Genomic DNA, 15,751 nt, shown 5'->3' on the forward strand with positions numbered 1-15,751 from the left:
CCTCGCACCTAGGGTTGACACTTTTTTGGAAAAAAATACCGGCCCTCCTATATATTTAGATTTTTCCCATTAATAACATTGGGGTCAAGTATCATTTTTACCGGTCAGGCCGGTAAAATACTGGCCAGGTGGCAACCCTACCCACACCCCATCGGGCCCCCCTCCCTCCACAGTAGGGTTGCCACCCTGCCCATATTTTACCGGCCTAGCCGGTAAAACACCTGCCAAGGCCAGGGCCAGTATTACATATTTACCAGCAATGTAGTTGCCGGTAATTTGTAATACCCATAAAAAAAGCCCTTGGTCCGCCCCCAATTCGCTCAAAACTTACCTTTTTTTTCCAGCCGTATTTGTCCAGCCGTGTGCAGAGTGATGTCACGACATTGTATGCGCCAACCTGGTCATGTGATTGTCACTCTGTGCTTGACTGACAAATACACTAGTTCTCTGCCTGTATTGGATCAGATAAGATGTTTTATTATGAAATTTAATAAAGTCTGGGCAGGGCGGCTATGCGCGGTTGCAATTATGAAATTAATATACTACACACACATAATCACATAGTGCTGCAAACTGCCTGCTTGATGCCCTAGGCCTGGAACTTTGTGGTCTTTCCATAGTCCAAGCCTGGTGAATCCCCAGAATCCATCACGTCACAAAGGAACAAGGTGAGGGAGGGGCTGCATTACACTGTAGGACAAATGGGGTTGAGGAACTGGTCCTAGCGAGCACACTGGCAGATTAGCATGGTTTTCTAAGGAATCAGGTATGTGTGTTCTTATAAAAACAAATTTATTTTATTTCTGGAAGATCAGATAGCGTTGATGCACATTTTCTACATAATCCAATTAAATGAGCTCATGTCAAAAAGGGGGTTATATTTTCCCTTTAAACCAAAATGGAGTCTAATCTGTTTTGTTTTGGAGAACGCTTGAACGGAAGTATAAAATGCTTTGCACTGATACAAGGGGGGTAAAAAAGTAAATAATGTAGTAAGGAAAATGCTAATCTTGCAGCCTATCAATACTCTTTTTATTAATTCTGTGTCATCATTCAATAGTCTATTTTCCAAATATTTAATCTGAAAATGGTGACACTTTTGGAAACTAATCCTGTCTGTGAAGGCTTGGTTTAATCTACCAGTTATATCCTGTACCCCTTTTATAAACAGGCCATGTTCATTTTGTCTGGACTGTTTTAAATCTATACAGGTATGGGACCTATTATCCAGAAAGCTCAGGACCTGGGGTTTTCCGAATAAGGGGTCTTTCCAAAATGTGAAACTCCATACTGCAAGTCTATTAAAAAAACATTAATTATACCCAATAGGGTTGTTTTGTCTCCAATAAGGATTAATCATATATTAGTTAAGAACAAAAGATACCGTTTTATTATTACAGAGAAAAAGAAAATCATTTTGATACATGTCAATTATTTGATTAAAATGGAGCTTTCTGGATAACGGTTTCCGGATAAAGGATCCCATACTTGTATATCAAAACTAATTAGTAATTAAATCAGTTTATGAACATCATATATTTTTGCAACTTTTTAATTGAATCTAATATTGGGGAGTACATAATCAGTACTAAAAAATTATGGGAACCTACAGCAAACCCCTTACTGGCTTCACCCACTTCCCCCAAATCCTAGGGAACTTCCACTGTTTTGCACTTTAATTTGCATGAGTTTTAGCACATTACACTTACATTCAGATACAAGGACACACAGAAGGGAACATATGATGGATGTGCACACAAAGGAACTCAGAATCTGCCGTGTTTATTGTCAGTATCAACAAAGAATTTGGAATATGGAACCTAATATTCAGAATGCTCAGGACCTGGGGCTTTCCAGATAAGGGATCTTTCTGTCATTTGGAACTCCATAAATTAAGTGTACTTAAAATGTATTTAAACATGAAATAAGCCCAATAGGCTGCTTTTGCCTGTAATAAGGATCAATTATATCTTAGTTGGGTTAAATACAAGGTACTGTGTTATTTTTACAGAGAAAAATCAGAATTATTTGCTTAAAATGGAGTCTATGGGAGACAGCCTTCCCGTAATTCTGAGCTTTCTGGATAATGGATTTCCGGATAATGGATCCCGTACCATATAGATAACACAGTAATGGGTGTCTCCATGCATGCATACCTTGTCTAAATTATCACCCCTATAACATTCTAATGGGCTATTGATGACACTTTTTTAAAGGTACAAAGTTCAAAAAAACACAAATATGTGCGTATATTCTAAATCTTATTCCACTGAATTAGAGGCAATGTATTTCTTCTGGGCAGAGGCAGGTAAAGATGTCAGCTTGAAGGTTATTAAGTTGATGATCACATGACTGGTATACTTGACCCACAGCAGTAAGCTCCGTCCATAAAATAATTAACACGTCTCCGGCACCTTTCTTTGTGCAGCAATGTTCATCAGCGCAAACCACCTAAAGGTCACCCTAATAAACCCAGGGTCAGTACTCGGCACATCAATGTAAATGCAGGGAGGAAAACTATAGTCTTTTTTTGTAAATGGCTGAGAGAAGAAATGAGTGACAGAGGCAGTAAGAAACAAGCCTAGCAGTGGATCTGGCGCTATTTCACACTATAAATATATTATTTTACACAGCAAAACCTCCAATACACATTGGGACAAATTCACAGAATTTTCGACAGCGTTACCACTACGCTACTTCACTAAAATATAAAGTTGCGTTTGGGCAGCAGAACGCTTGTTACTTTTCGGTAGTGGTACTTCGGCAGTGCGAGCATTTCATAGTAAAGTTCGCTAGTGTTCATTTCTGCCTCTTGCGCTTAGGTCAATATGAATAGGGCGGGTACATACAGGTCGTATAGACGTCTTTATTAGAGATGTTGCTGCAAATGCTTGAAGTGGCCACTTATTATTACAAACGTCCAAGGAAGGAAAATAGAGTTATAAGAGATCATAGACCTAGACATGAGCCCACCCTAAAACAAATGTGGCATCCCCCTGAAATGGTTGGAAAAAAAGTTAACACAAAAATCTTTAATAGTTCGGACTTTTGAAGGCAATCCCGCTTTAAAAAATTAAAAGACGCCAGCGTTTTTTAGAACTTTTATGAATTTCCAGCATACAGGATATGATGTCACTGACATGAGATTGAGGAGGATGTAGCTTCATTTTATCAGTTCAACTGGTCTGAGCTGGCGAAGTAAACTCTGGCGAAAGAGGTAACGTTCTGTAAAATCCGCTGAATTTGTGCAGTAACAACCATTCACCTGAGCGAAAAGTCGCCTGACAATAGGTGCGTCCGTACGCTAGAGACGGTCTTGTTCGCTTACAAATTGTCCTCTATGCCTGTAAAGGTGGCCATACACGGGCCCGTGTATGGGGGCCCCCCGACGGGCTTCCCCGATCGAGATCTGGCCAAAAGTCGTCCAGATCTCGATCGGATGGGATTAAAAATCCCGTCGGATCGCGGCCGCATCTGTTCGTTGATGCGGTCCCGCGATCCGACCGCCGGTTTGCGTTCGCTAGGATCCGATCGTTGGGCCCTAGGGCCCACGATCGGATCAGCCCGATATTGCCCACCTCAAGGTGGGCATATCGGAGGGAGATCCGCTCGTTTGGCGACAACGCCAAACGACCGGATCTCTCCATGTATGGGCACCTTTAGTAAATTGGTGATGTCCCTGCGGATGGGGTTTCTGGTGAATTGTCGGCCACTTTGCCCTTTAGTAAATCTGCCCCATTATCTTTACAGCATTTGCAATAATTAGATAAGATTTGTTTTAGAGCTACCCCATCTTGCTGAATGTCTGTGCAGACACTGCTTGTGTGAGTTGGCTTGTGTCTTTGTTTATAATTAAAAGCTCTAGTGATCCTTTCAACGATTAAATGAAATGGTTTCCAACTTAATTTGCTGTGTCATATCAGTACATTAGTACATGATTTGGTCTTTCTAGATTGGCATTGAGATACGTAGCCTCTCACCCTAAGGTCACCAGTTCAAATCTGGCTCTCGGCAGGAATGACTGAAAATCATTAGCATTTTAAAGTTGTTTGGTGACCCTTAAGAAGGGGTTGGACTTCCCCGAGCTATTCCCAGCGGTCTTTATCCCAAAACCATCACCACATTTTAGAACCTTTAGTGGCTGTGGATTAAGGAGCATTAGAAGTGAAGTACCTTCTCACCTTCTAAAATGTCTCCTTGGGTAATAGAAAGCGGACTTTTTGTTTGGCTAAGAGTTGGAATGTTTTTTGTGCTTTGGAGTTGACAATGTCACGTGTAGAAAGGAAGATGGGATTGACATTTGCCTCTTTTGTTGTTGTTTATTCAGCTTTTTCCTGAATCCATTGTGCTTCCTTGGACAGCGGCATTTGCCTTGACTTGAAGTGCAGTGAATCTGAAAGGACTAAAAATGTAAGATATTTGTAATATTTCTGTTGGTTTTGTGATCTATTAAGTCACTGAGATTTTGCAGTCCAGACACTACAGTCAGCTTTGTATCAATCCTTTCAGCATGTTTTCTTAATGAATTTGTATGAAGTTGCCAGTAGAGGTTGCTTTTTTGTGTAGTGTAATATGTTAAGGGCAGCTCATTGATCTGGTGGCTGTTTTTCTATTCTAGTTGCAAATGGCAAAAAAAAAAACACTGATACATAAAGGGCCCTGTTATAGTTTAGCCGTTTAATGTTTGTGTAATGCAAATGACTACTACTGTTATAACACTTCTAGAATTCTAGATAGGAAGATCTGTTAAGAGATTACATTCAGGATTATGTTTGGGAGGATGTTATTATGAAAGACAATCAGAATGGCTTTATGAACGACAGATCATATCAAATAAATCTACTTGCTTTTTAGTGTGTACGAGGTGGAACTGTGGGGGTTCACTTGATTGGCACACTCATGTTTGCTTGATAATGTAAGGTCTGTTGGACTTGGAGATGTTATTTGTTCATGGATAGAGAAACGTACAGAGAGTAGCTGCCAATGGGAATTATTTTATTGTGCTAGGGTGCTGTATTTCATCCATTTTAAAGGAGAACTAAACCCTAAAAATTGATGTGGCTAAAAATGCCATATTTTATATACTGAACTTATTGCACCAGCCTAAAGTTTCAGCTTGTCAATAGCAGTAATGATTAAGGACTTCAAACTTGTCACAGTTGGTCACCATCTTGGAAAGTGTCTGTGACACTCACATGCTCAGTGGGTTCTGAGCAGCTGTTGAGAGGCTAAGCTTAGGGGTCGTCACAAATTATCAAGCAGAAAATGAGGTTGGACTGTAAGGGTCAGGCCACATGAGCAGATTCGGGAGATTAGTCGCCCCATCGACAAATTTCCTCTTCTTCGGGGCGTCAATCTCCCAGAACTGCCTTCCCCTTCCCTCCACCAGCTAAAATGTAAATCGCCTGGGGGAAGGCACGCGCTTCATTTTAACCAGCGGAGGGCAGGGGAAGGCAGTTCTGGGAGATTGACGCCCCCGAAGAAGAGGAGATTTGTCGTTGGGGCGACTAATCTTCCCGAATCTGCTCGTGTGGCCTGACCCTAATATAAGGTGATGCTACAAGGCTGATTATTAAATTCTGATGCCAATTGTGCTGGTTTCTGAGTTGACAGATATAAGGTTGATTAGTAATTCTTATAGTGTGACATTTCTATTCTATGTGTACTGTATATTGTGAGTGGGTCCCTAAGCTCAGTAAGAAACAGCAGCACAGAGCATGTGCAGTGAATCAGCAGAAAAGAAGACGGGGAGCTACTGGGGCATCTTTGGAGACACAGATCTTTACTGCTAAATGGCTGCGATTGCCTTGGGCTGGTACTGAAGCCCAAAACATAATGTACAACATTTAAATGTTACTGTAACACAAAACCAGGACAATTGAATCCATTTAAAATGAGTCATCTTTGCAGGGGGTGGACTATTCGACTATAGGGCAAACAAGATGAATTTTTGATAAATATAAGGTTGTGTATAACCTTTATGGGGTTGTTATGCAAATCTTTGCTAGACATAAGGCTATGTATGGACTGGTTTGTTTTTGAAATTCAATTTATCGTGTAGGTGTTCGTTGAGTTGAGGTTAGGCTCTGTGCAGCAGTAAATTCACAGGTCCACACACACTCTATATATCTGCAGTCGGGGACGCGGCCCCTCTTTTTATTAATATTTCACCACAAAGATCAACGTTTCGGGGGGTTTAACCTTCCTTCATCAGGAACTGTGCAGGCCAGACATGTTCTTTCATTCCATATCAGCCAGTTTTATACCGACCTTACAATGTGCATTAATGTCAAGAATGACATGGTTCTCTCTAGTGGTAAGGTTGGTTTTTACTGGAACTAAGGAACCTAGCCCAAACATAACAAACCCAGAGCAGTATTCCTTCTCACGGTAATTCATCACTGCCCATAAGTTCAATGACCACAACCATTGCCTGGTATTAGACATGGTGATGTTAGACTTGTGTGTGTGCCGTGTAATAGTCTTTTCTAGTGAGATTATTAGCAAGTTATCTTGCCTGGTAATCTGGCAGGTGGAAACAATACCTGATCTCATTTGGTGTTTGATAAAAAAACAATACCAGTTAAAGAGTTGAGAACTTGCTCTTCTCATATTGATATTTCTTTATCATATTTTAGCTCAGGCAGTGAGATACTCGTATAAATCAAAACTACACTTGTGAGGGAACAGCAGTTATGGCTACATATGATGGAGAATTCCCTGGAACGACTTCTTGTGCTGACTACATTGAAAAAATCCAAGTCCTCTTTGTAAATGCATTCATTCTCACATATCCAGTAAGCATTTGTTTCTTATAATACAGGTTATATAAGGGATCTTTTTATTGGTCACAAATAGTAAGAGGAGAAAACATGATAACGGACCTTCCCTGTTAATCCACTCCACTACACATTCTGTGCTATATAAAATGAATGGAAATGTTTTAACCCACAATATATGGAATACAAATGTGCATATTCTAAAGCAATAATACATATACGCACTGAAACACAATCAATAATCCTAACAAACATCTGTATTTCACTGAAGGAAGTATAGAAAGAGAAAGTGTAGCTGTAATCTTGTTGTATGGCTTCTGTAACTCCTTTGTAGCTATTAAACAATTCAAGGTTCTTGAGAAATTAGAATTCTGAGAAGTAAAGAAAAAGGTAGTAGTTAAACTGTTCAAATATCGGTACTGTATGTGCATTGCAAAGCAATTTGTAGGGTAGAAATTGTTCAATGAAAAGCAATGGGATTGTGTCGGTATAGTGCTAGGCTACATACTGGTCACATACTGGCCATATGAAGACCATGACCTGTCTAGTGGCACAAGGAAGAGGCTTCAGCATTAGAGAAGTCTGAGGCAGGAGTGGGAAAAGTACACGAGGATACAAGGAGTCAGGGTCTGTCTGGGAATTGCTTAAATTAACAGTAACACCAAAAAATTAAAGTGTTTTAATGGAATGGCAATATGTTGGTCTGCACTGGTAAAATCTGTGTGTTTGCTTTAAGAACACAACTATAGTTTATATAAACAAGCTGCTGTGTATCCATGGGGGCAGCCATTCAAGCACAGGATACACAGTAGATAGCAGATAAGTTTTAAAGAGTCCCATTGTATACTACAGAGTTTATCTGTAACCTGTGCCTTTTTTCCCTTTTCAGCTTTGAATGGCTGCCCCCATGGCTACACAGCAGCTTGTTTATATGAACTATAGTAGAGTTTCTGAAGAAAACCCAGCAGTTGTAGCAGTGCAGCACAACAGTACATTATATTTTCATTACTTTAAAACGTTAAACGTGGCGTTGCTGTTCCTAATAAGGAATGTGATGGCTGGGAAGACGAGTGGCCTGTCAAAGAGATATTGCTCATGGCAAAGGCACTACAGAAACAACCCCTTAGGTTTAGTTTACTCACAGCATGTATAGAGATTATAGAGACAATTTGTCTCTTTTGGGTATTCCCGTGCAATAAGCACACTTCAGCGGTGTCCCTATAAGCGGTGTGAGCAGATGATCAGATTGCACTGAATATTGATACAAATTAGGCATAAGATGGAACAACTGGATTTAATTAGTACAAATGGGAATGTGGTACTTGTGTTGTGGAAATTTCAGGGCTTAATCATCTGATTTGTACTGTGTAAGGGTCTGTGTTCATTTACTTTGAAGAACACAGGATAGGTGGTTATATGGAATCTGACTTTGGCTAGGAATTACTGGTTTCAGCAACTAACTAAACTTACACCACAAGCCTCCATTATTATTGGCTGCACTGCTAGACACAAAAACACAATACATACAGCTCCCCTGGTGCAGAACATCCACCAATCATAGGGCAGTAACATGAATGCCAATGTCCCTCCTACTTGACCACAATGACTTAGATACAAATTCATACTATTAACAAATAGGTATAAGTTCTGCCGTGATGTTCAGGCATAGCATGTGAATTTCGCCAGGTCCAGTTACATTAAAATTCTGGGAAATGCTCTGACAATGTGTCTGCCAATGGTTATTAGGCACAAACATGTTTGCACAGGCTTTCCAGAGTGTGTGAAAACTAGGGATGCACTGAATCCGCTATTTTGGATTCGGCCGAACCCCCGAATCCTTCGCGAAAGATTCGGACGAATACCAAACCGAATCCTAATTTGCATATGCAAATTAGCGATGGGAAGGGGAAAACATTTTTTACTTTCTTGTTTTGTGACAAAAAGCCATGAAGAATCCAAATCCTGCTGAAAAAGGCCAAATCCCGAATTCGGTGCATCCCTAGTGAAAACATCATATATAAACATTGCTACATTCCATCATGTTAAACATCACGTCTGCCTTTGGCTTCCAGACATCTTCAAGGCCAACCTCACCACCACCACCACCAGCATGGAATACACACCTTTTTTTTATGGCAAAGTAACCCATAAGAGGTTGCTTCTGCAGGATTACATTAGATACCTTAATCTCAGTGTGTGTTTGATATTAGACTCATTTATTTGGACAAAAGAAAGTGAAGGGGTTACTAGCTCCGACACCAACAGACTAACCAACTCCATGCAATTTGTCTAACCAATTTACTCTCTATATGATACGCCAGCCCAAAGGTCCACAGAAAACAGCCCTTGTGTGCCAGGCTTAGTTCTCCTGCTTTGGACTGAATGAGAAGATCTTGTAAAGCAAAACCAGGACATAGACAAAAACAGTGAAGGCTACACATCATGCTATTTGATATTCATCATCTACATGGAGGAAATCAGCAAAGCAAACATTGTAACACTGTTGAATATGATCTCATTGCTCTTTGTTAGAAGCCACGGGCAGACGCTAACCGGCCCCATATTCAGTTTTGACCCCAACGGCCACGTCGTCTTGCGTGTATTGTGGCCACATTTCTCCCCTCTCCACCTCACTCAGCTGCAGTAACGTCTCCATTGTTGTTCTTACCAGATTGTGATACTGTCACAAAACTGTTGCTAGGCAACAAATGCGGTTACCAAGACGGAGCGAATAGCTGAAGGGAAAGAGAAGTGTTGCACCATTGTAGGGTAACCATAGCAATGACCTACTATTATGAAAAAAAAAAAGTATGAACATTAACAGTGTTAAAGTATGAAAAGTATGCAACGATTCTTGGGGGGGGGGATGCCCGAAATCTGACGTAATGGTTTGTCTGCATAATGTTATATTTCAGCTCTGCAGGGTCATCTTCTCTCTATTTCTCAATGGGCTTTGCTGAGACATGGGCACCTCACTGCATTGTGCCCACCCAACTCCCATTCAGCAGCCATCGGGCTCCTGCAAATTAGCTGTGATTTCTGCGTGCACAAGATGAATAACTTAAGGCTGCATTTCTAGCAGCACATTGAAACCACTCACACTGGGTGCTGTTTGCAGATGATTAAGGCGCTCAGACACATGCCTTGCAGACCTATGACCTATCCCCCCTTTGAATAAATTTGCTGTAGCAGATGAAGCAGGTGGTGAGATTCTCTTTCAGTGTTTATGCCAGTTCTCCCCCAGTTGATGCATTTATAATTTAACTCCTTTAGCGGCCGCGTGCTTTGTCAGAAAAGAAGGAGTTAAAGCGAATACAAAAAGATTGGGAAAAAATTCTTCTGTGCAATCTTAAAAAGAAAAAAAAAATGTAAATTCTCCCTTCTGAGGGCAGATATGAGAAATAATAGGCGTGCTTGTTAGCAGATGAGACTGTGACATACAGAACCCGGCTGTGATTTTGCTGGTGAGTGGTGTTCACAAACCAGATGCCATTTAGTGTGTGCAGTCATACACACAGCCGTATGGTGTGTGAAGGTTTCTTTCGCAATGTGTCATTTATAAAAGTGGCAGTTAGAGAGCGGGGAAAGAGCAGAATGTATGTGCGTGGGCTATTTGCATGGGGTATCCATTTGTGCCTATGCATTTGTGCAGCTGCATAACATTCTGCATTTATAAACACATCCCAAGCATTTACTGTGCAGCCACAGGACTCTCCTCCTTCAACATTTCCATTAATCTCTACCTCTCAGACACACCGGGGATAAGCAGCAGAAACTTCTGCACATTGTTTCACCTGTAAATATTTTGTTCTCGGGAATTTCCATTTTTTTTGGAGTCGAAAATGTGTGAAAAAAGTAGGAATAACTATATTTTCTGAGCTAGGTGCTGAAGCAGTTAATATTAGGGATGCACCAAATCCACTATTTTGGATTCGGCCGAACCCGTGAATCCTTTGCGAAAGATTCGAACCAAATCCTAATTTGCATATGCAAATGGTGGGAAGGGGAAAACATTTTTTACTTCATTGTTTTGTGACATATAGTCACACACTTTCCCTCCCCACCCCTAATTTGCATATGCAAATTAGGATTCAGATTCGGTTCGGCCGAAACAGTTGCCTTCTGTTGCACCGCTTATATGGGCAGGTATTCTCAGTAATGAACATTTGCTCTGTCTGTACATCGGAGCGCAGTCGTTTCATATATATATATATATATAGCTTAAGGCCCACTTCTTAGTTCTAGGACTGAGGCCCTGAAAGCTATCATTTGTTAAAAGAAACTACTCTACTTCTGTTTCAGCCACACAGCCCAACCAAAACATCCATTGAGCTTTCCTCTGAGCAAGCTGATACTGGTCTGTGTGTGGGGCCCTAGACACATGTTTTGGGTGATCAGATTACTATGTAGGGGGTTCATCACCACCCAACTTCTGCACTGACCTATGTGTGGTCAAATGGCACAATATTTATTCAGCCTGTGGGTCCATTCACTCACATGTCCCATTAAGACTCATGCACACAGTGTTAAATCATACCTCCCAATATTTTGGAAATAAAAAATAGGGACAAAAAAAATTGTTGCGCGTGGAGTGGCGAATTTTTTTCACCGTGGCCATTTTTGTGGCCACACCCCTAATTAACATGTTCATTTTACAAAATTTGGCAGGTTATGAAAGTTTGAACATATTTCTGTGTTTTTTTTTTTTTTTTTAGTTATTACAGTTTTGCTAATGAAGGTGAATTGCCCTTTAGGGCAGAAACACAAGGTCAGATTCAGGGAGATTAGTTGCCTGGCGACTAATCTCCCCGAACTGCTTTCCCCTGCCTTCCCGCCGGCTAGAATGTAAATCTCCGACTCGGATTGCTTCATTTTCCGAAGTTGCCAAAAGTTTCCTTGTGAGGCAACTTCGGGCTCGATTTGTCCTCCCTGGCTATCTCCTATAAGAAAGTTAGACTCACAGCTTAAAGGGCCAGTAATAAAGTATTTCTTAAGAAATAACTTGCAGAAACTCTGCTTGCGCTCCTCTTCAGAAAAGGCGATTGCGATCCGTCTTTTCTGAAGAGGAGCGCAAGCAGAGTTTCTGCAAGTTATTTCTTAAGAAATACTTTATTACTGGCCCTTTAAGCTGTGAGTCTAACTTTTCCCAAGGGACCTCCTGATCTAAATTGTTACAATTACTTATTTGCTTATCTCAAAATTGTTACAAAGTACTTTAGTTGCACCTGGTGGCTTTTCTGGGCTCTCTGCCAAAAGCCAATTAAGTTAGAAGCTTTGTTTCTTTTTCTGGCTGTTCAGTGCAGAGAATAGAGTATAGTATGTAGAGAAAAGAGACTAGAAGAATAAATAGGTTGAGTGAGGAGGGGAGGTATAATAGTTTGGGTACCCGCTGGTTACTCGCAAAAAAAGCGGGTACCCTGCGGAATGAGGGTAGGCTTTTCATGTGTGGGTATAGATGCGGGTCTGTAGGATGCAGGTTGCAGTTCTCTCCCTGCAGCTTTACCTCCACTCATCTGACTTCCGGCCCAGCTCTCTTACATCACACGGCGCGCGTCTGTCCTTCTCCCTCTCGACTATCGGTCACGTTTGATGATGTCACTTCCAGTTTGCAGCAACATCACTTCCGGTTTGATGATAGTCGGCGGGTTGCAGGTGGGGTTTTGGATAAGGCAGTTGCGGGTCGGGTAGTGGTTCACAATTGGGTAAAAATGCGGGTCCTGCACAGAAATAGGTTCCACGCTGGACTCTAGCCTAAGGTTTTCTGGTGGGACCCTGGCATCCCAGTCCAACACTGCTTGAGAAGGTCTCGGAGAAGCCAAAGTATCGTAGATAAAGTGAACGAAGAATAGCTACAATATTCATTACACTTTGAGATGTCATTGAATCGGTTTGTCGTCATACTTGATAAAAACTACCGTGTTGAAGGAACATTTCTCAATCATAACCTGTAAGAAAATCTATAAGCCATTAAATGACCCATTCATGTCCGACAATCCTTATATTGGACACTTTTATTATTTTTAATACATAACTGTTTAACTGTATGATGCTTTTATGTGTGAAAGTTAAATAGAGCTTACTGGCACATGAGGGGTTAATAGATGGGGGTTGTCAGGTTCTTATATAGCGTGGGGCACAGCTTTCTCACTACCTCTTTTTCATTCTTCTCTCTCCCAGGAACAGAGCGCCATGAGTTGACCTCCTGGAAGAGTTTCCACTCCATCTTCAAGTTCTTTGACGAAGCCCTGGAAGGGAAGGACACAAAGATCAAGCCAACACCTACCAGGCGCTCTAACAGAATAAAGCATGAAGATCTGTAAAATGCACCCTACGGGGTGGGGGGGGGTGACTGGGATCCTCCTCGAGTCCTCCACAAGCTTAGTTTTTCCACTTTCTCATGTGTCATTAGATTGTTTTCCTCCTAGAGCACAGGGTCATGATGTATACATTTAAATAGCGTTTTGCATTATTTCTACATGAGTGCAGCTGTCAAAGCAATATGGCTTCACTGGTTGTGCTTCCTGTGGACTGCTGCTTGGATTCTGTGCCGCCCATCAGAGCACAGATTAAGGCTGACAGTTGCACTGGGCTGTACAGCATGGTGCAAGTCTAATTGCCCTTCCATAGCCCTGCACTGAGCTGATGCCATAGTAGCTTTGCTTCTCCAGTGCCCCCACATTTTTAACTCAGTGTTTATCCTGCTTAACTCCTACTGCGCTAGGCAGGACCCCATGTCTTCACAATATAGCGAAGAAGACTATTTTAACCTTAATTACCCCCATTTCATCTTCTCTCTTTCACAAGCATGATTACTTTGTGATTTGCTTTCTGACTTACATTTTATATTGAAGATGGGGGGGGAGGTGCCGGCTCATTTTTACTCAACTGTTTCACGCTGATGGAGAAAATAACATGTTCCAGTGACATTGTACTGCCATTTATACCCCCCGTTCATCCAGAAAAGAGATCGGAGCCCCATGAGCATTATTTTCCTTTTATTTAGTAAATCTCATGGGCATCTTGCTTCAAAAAAGCCATCGCCGGACCATCCAGCAGTGAAAATGTTAATGCTTAATACTTTAACCAGTTAGCAGTCTCATCCTAGTGGGGGGTTGCTTTTCCAACCTTACTTATACTGTTAACCCTTTTTTATCGCAAAAGAAAAGGTATATTTTAAGATAGGTAAGACAACGGCGGATACTTTTTTAAGGCATAGATAGATATTTTAGGTGTTATATTCGGCTTTTGCTTCCAGCAGATGTTAAATATGGATGTCTCAAGGGTTTCCCTGGCACCCATGCAGTTAAACCCACTTAAATCATATCAATGTTGCTTAGCTACTGAAAAAAAAAAAAAGGACCCGGGTCCATGTTAATAAGACTATAAATATTTCATTATTTGTATTTGTATCTCCTCCGGTTTTAAGGCCACTGACCTCCATTTCCATGGGAAGTCAACCCTTAAAATAGCGAATCTGTTTTTTTTTTTTTTTTTGGACCTATTTTTTTCTCTTAAAAAACAATTTTTCTCAGTGGCAGAAAATCTCATTTTATCGTTAACCCCGTCCTTTTACAAATTGTATTTTATTTTTTTCTAACTCTGAAACACTGTGAAGCACACAGGCAAGAACGTGGTGCAAATTTGGTGTTAAATGTAAAGATTATTCCGCTGATGATCCAGACAGGAATTTTAAAGCTCGCTTCTAATGGATGTACACGGCAGCCTCTAATTTATGCCTTTTTTTTTTTTTTAAGATGAATAATTTGCTTTCCACATTACTGTCTGTTACCTTCGCAAATGTATTTTACACCTTTTATCTCTTTTTTTGGGGCTGAAATCATTATTTTAAGCGCAGTTGCTGATCTTTGTAGTATACACAGTCCAAATGAATGATCACATCGGTGTCCCTTGGATTTTACAGTACTGCTCAAAAATGCTTTTTTTTTTTTTAATTAAAACAAGTGTTTTTTTTTGTACAGAATACATTTTAACCAATACATTGTATAAGAGAATTCCAAAAATAAATGGCCAAACACAGAAACTGGTTCATCACCTTGTTTCATTACTTTCCAGAAGTCGTTTCATACAGTTATGTGACTTAAAGAGATGGTTCACCTTTGTTAGCTTTTAGTATGTTATAAAATGGACCATTCTAAGCAACTTGGTCTTCATTATTTATTTTTTAGACTTTTTGAATTATTTACCTTTTTCTCCAGACTCTTTCCAGCTTTCAAACGGGGGTCGCTGACCCCATATAAAAAACAAAATCTCTGTAAGGCTACAACTGTATGGTTATTGCTACTTTTTAATCTATTCAGGCCTCTCCTATTCATACTCTAGTCTCTTATTCAACCCAATGCATGGTTGCTAGGGGAATTTTCAGAAATTGCAAACTGGAGAGCTGCTGAATAAAAGTCTAAATAACTCAAATCCACAAAATAATACAAAAAATAAAACTAATAGCAAATTGTGTCAGAATATCAGTCTCTACATCATACTAAAAGTTAACGCAAAGGTGAACAACCTCTTTGAATGTCATTCTGCATCTAATGATTGCCGTTATTACACACACTTGTGTACAATCTCAGGGAAAGTGTCACTTTAAGGTTTAAGAATACAAAGGGGGAATGCATTTCATGCAACTATTCTTTAAGTGAACGCCTTCCTGTGTTTCCGAGCTGCTCCACAGAACTATTAAGAACATTTGGTTAATCTATATCCACTCCACATAAACGCATATCTTAGATGTCTAGACCAGTACAGTCCTTTCAGCTCTATACACTGTGTCCCTAGAGCAGGGATCCCCAACCTTTACAACCTGTGAGCAACATTCAGAAGTAAAAGGAGTTGGGGAGCAACACTAGCATGAAAAATGTTCCTGGAGTACCAAATAAGGGCTGTGATTGGCCATTTAGTAGCCCCTATGAGGATTGTCAACCTACATTGAGGCTCTGTTTGGCAGTGCACCTGGT

The 15,751-nt window shown here is 40.7% G+C and overlaps 1 protein-coding gene across 4 annotated transcripts in view; it reads left to right on the plus strand.

Annotated features, from left to right (window-relative positions):
• LOC108717391 (cotranscriptional regulator FAM172A homolog) overlaps positions 1-14,820 on the plus strand; it is a 288,433-nt gene extending 273,613 nt beyond the window's left edge. For all 4 annotated transcript variants that reach the window (XM_018264673.2, XM_018264668.2, XM_041568515.1 and 1 more), the window contains exon 11: positions 12,957-14,820. In XM_018264673.2, the coding sequence (XP_018120162.1) occupies positions 12,957-13,099 (143 nt within the window). In that variant the 3' untranslated portion in view covers positions 13,100-14,820. The remainder of the gene's footprint in view (positions 1-12,956) is intronic.
• Positions 14,821-15,751: the final 931 nt, after the last annotated feature.

The sequence above is a fragment of the Xenopus laevis genome, chromosome 1L, assembly GCF_017654675.1.
Source record: "Xenopus laevis strain J_2021 chromosome 1L, Xenopus_laevis_v10.1, whole genome shotgun sequence".
Taxonomy (NCBI): domain Eukaryota; kingdom Metazoa; phylum Chordata; class Amphibia; order Anura; family Pipidae; genus Xenopus; species Xenopus laevis.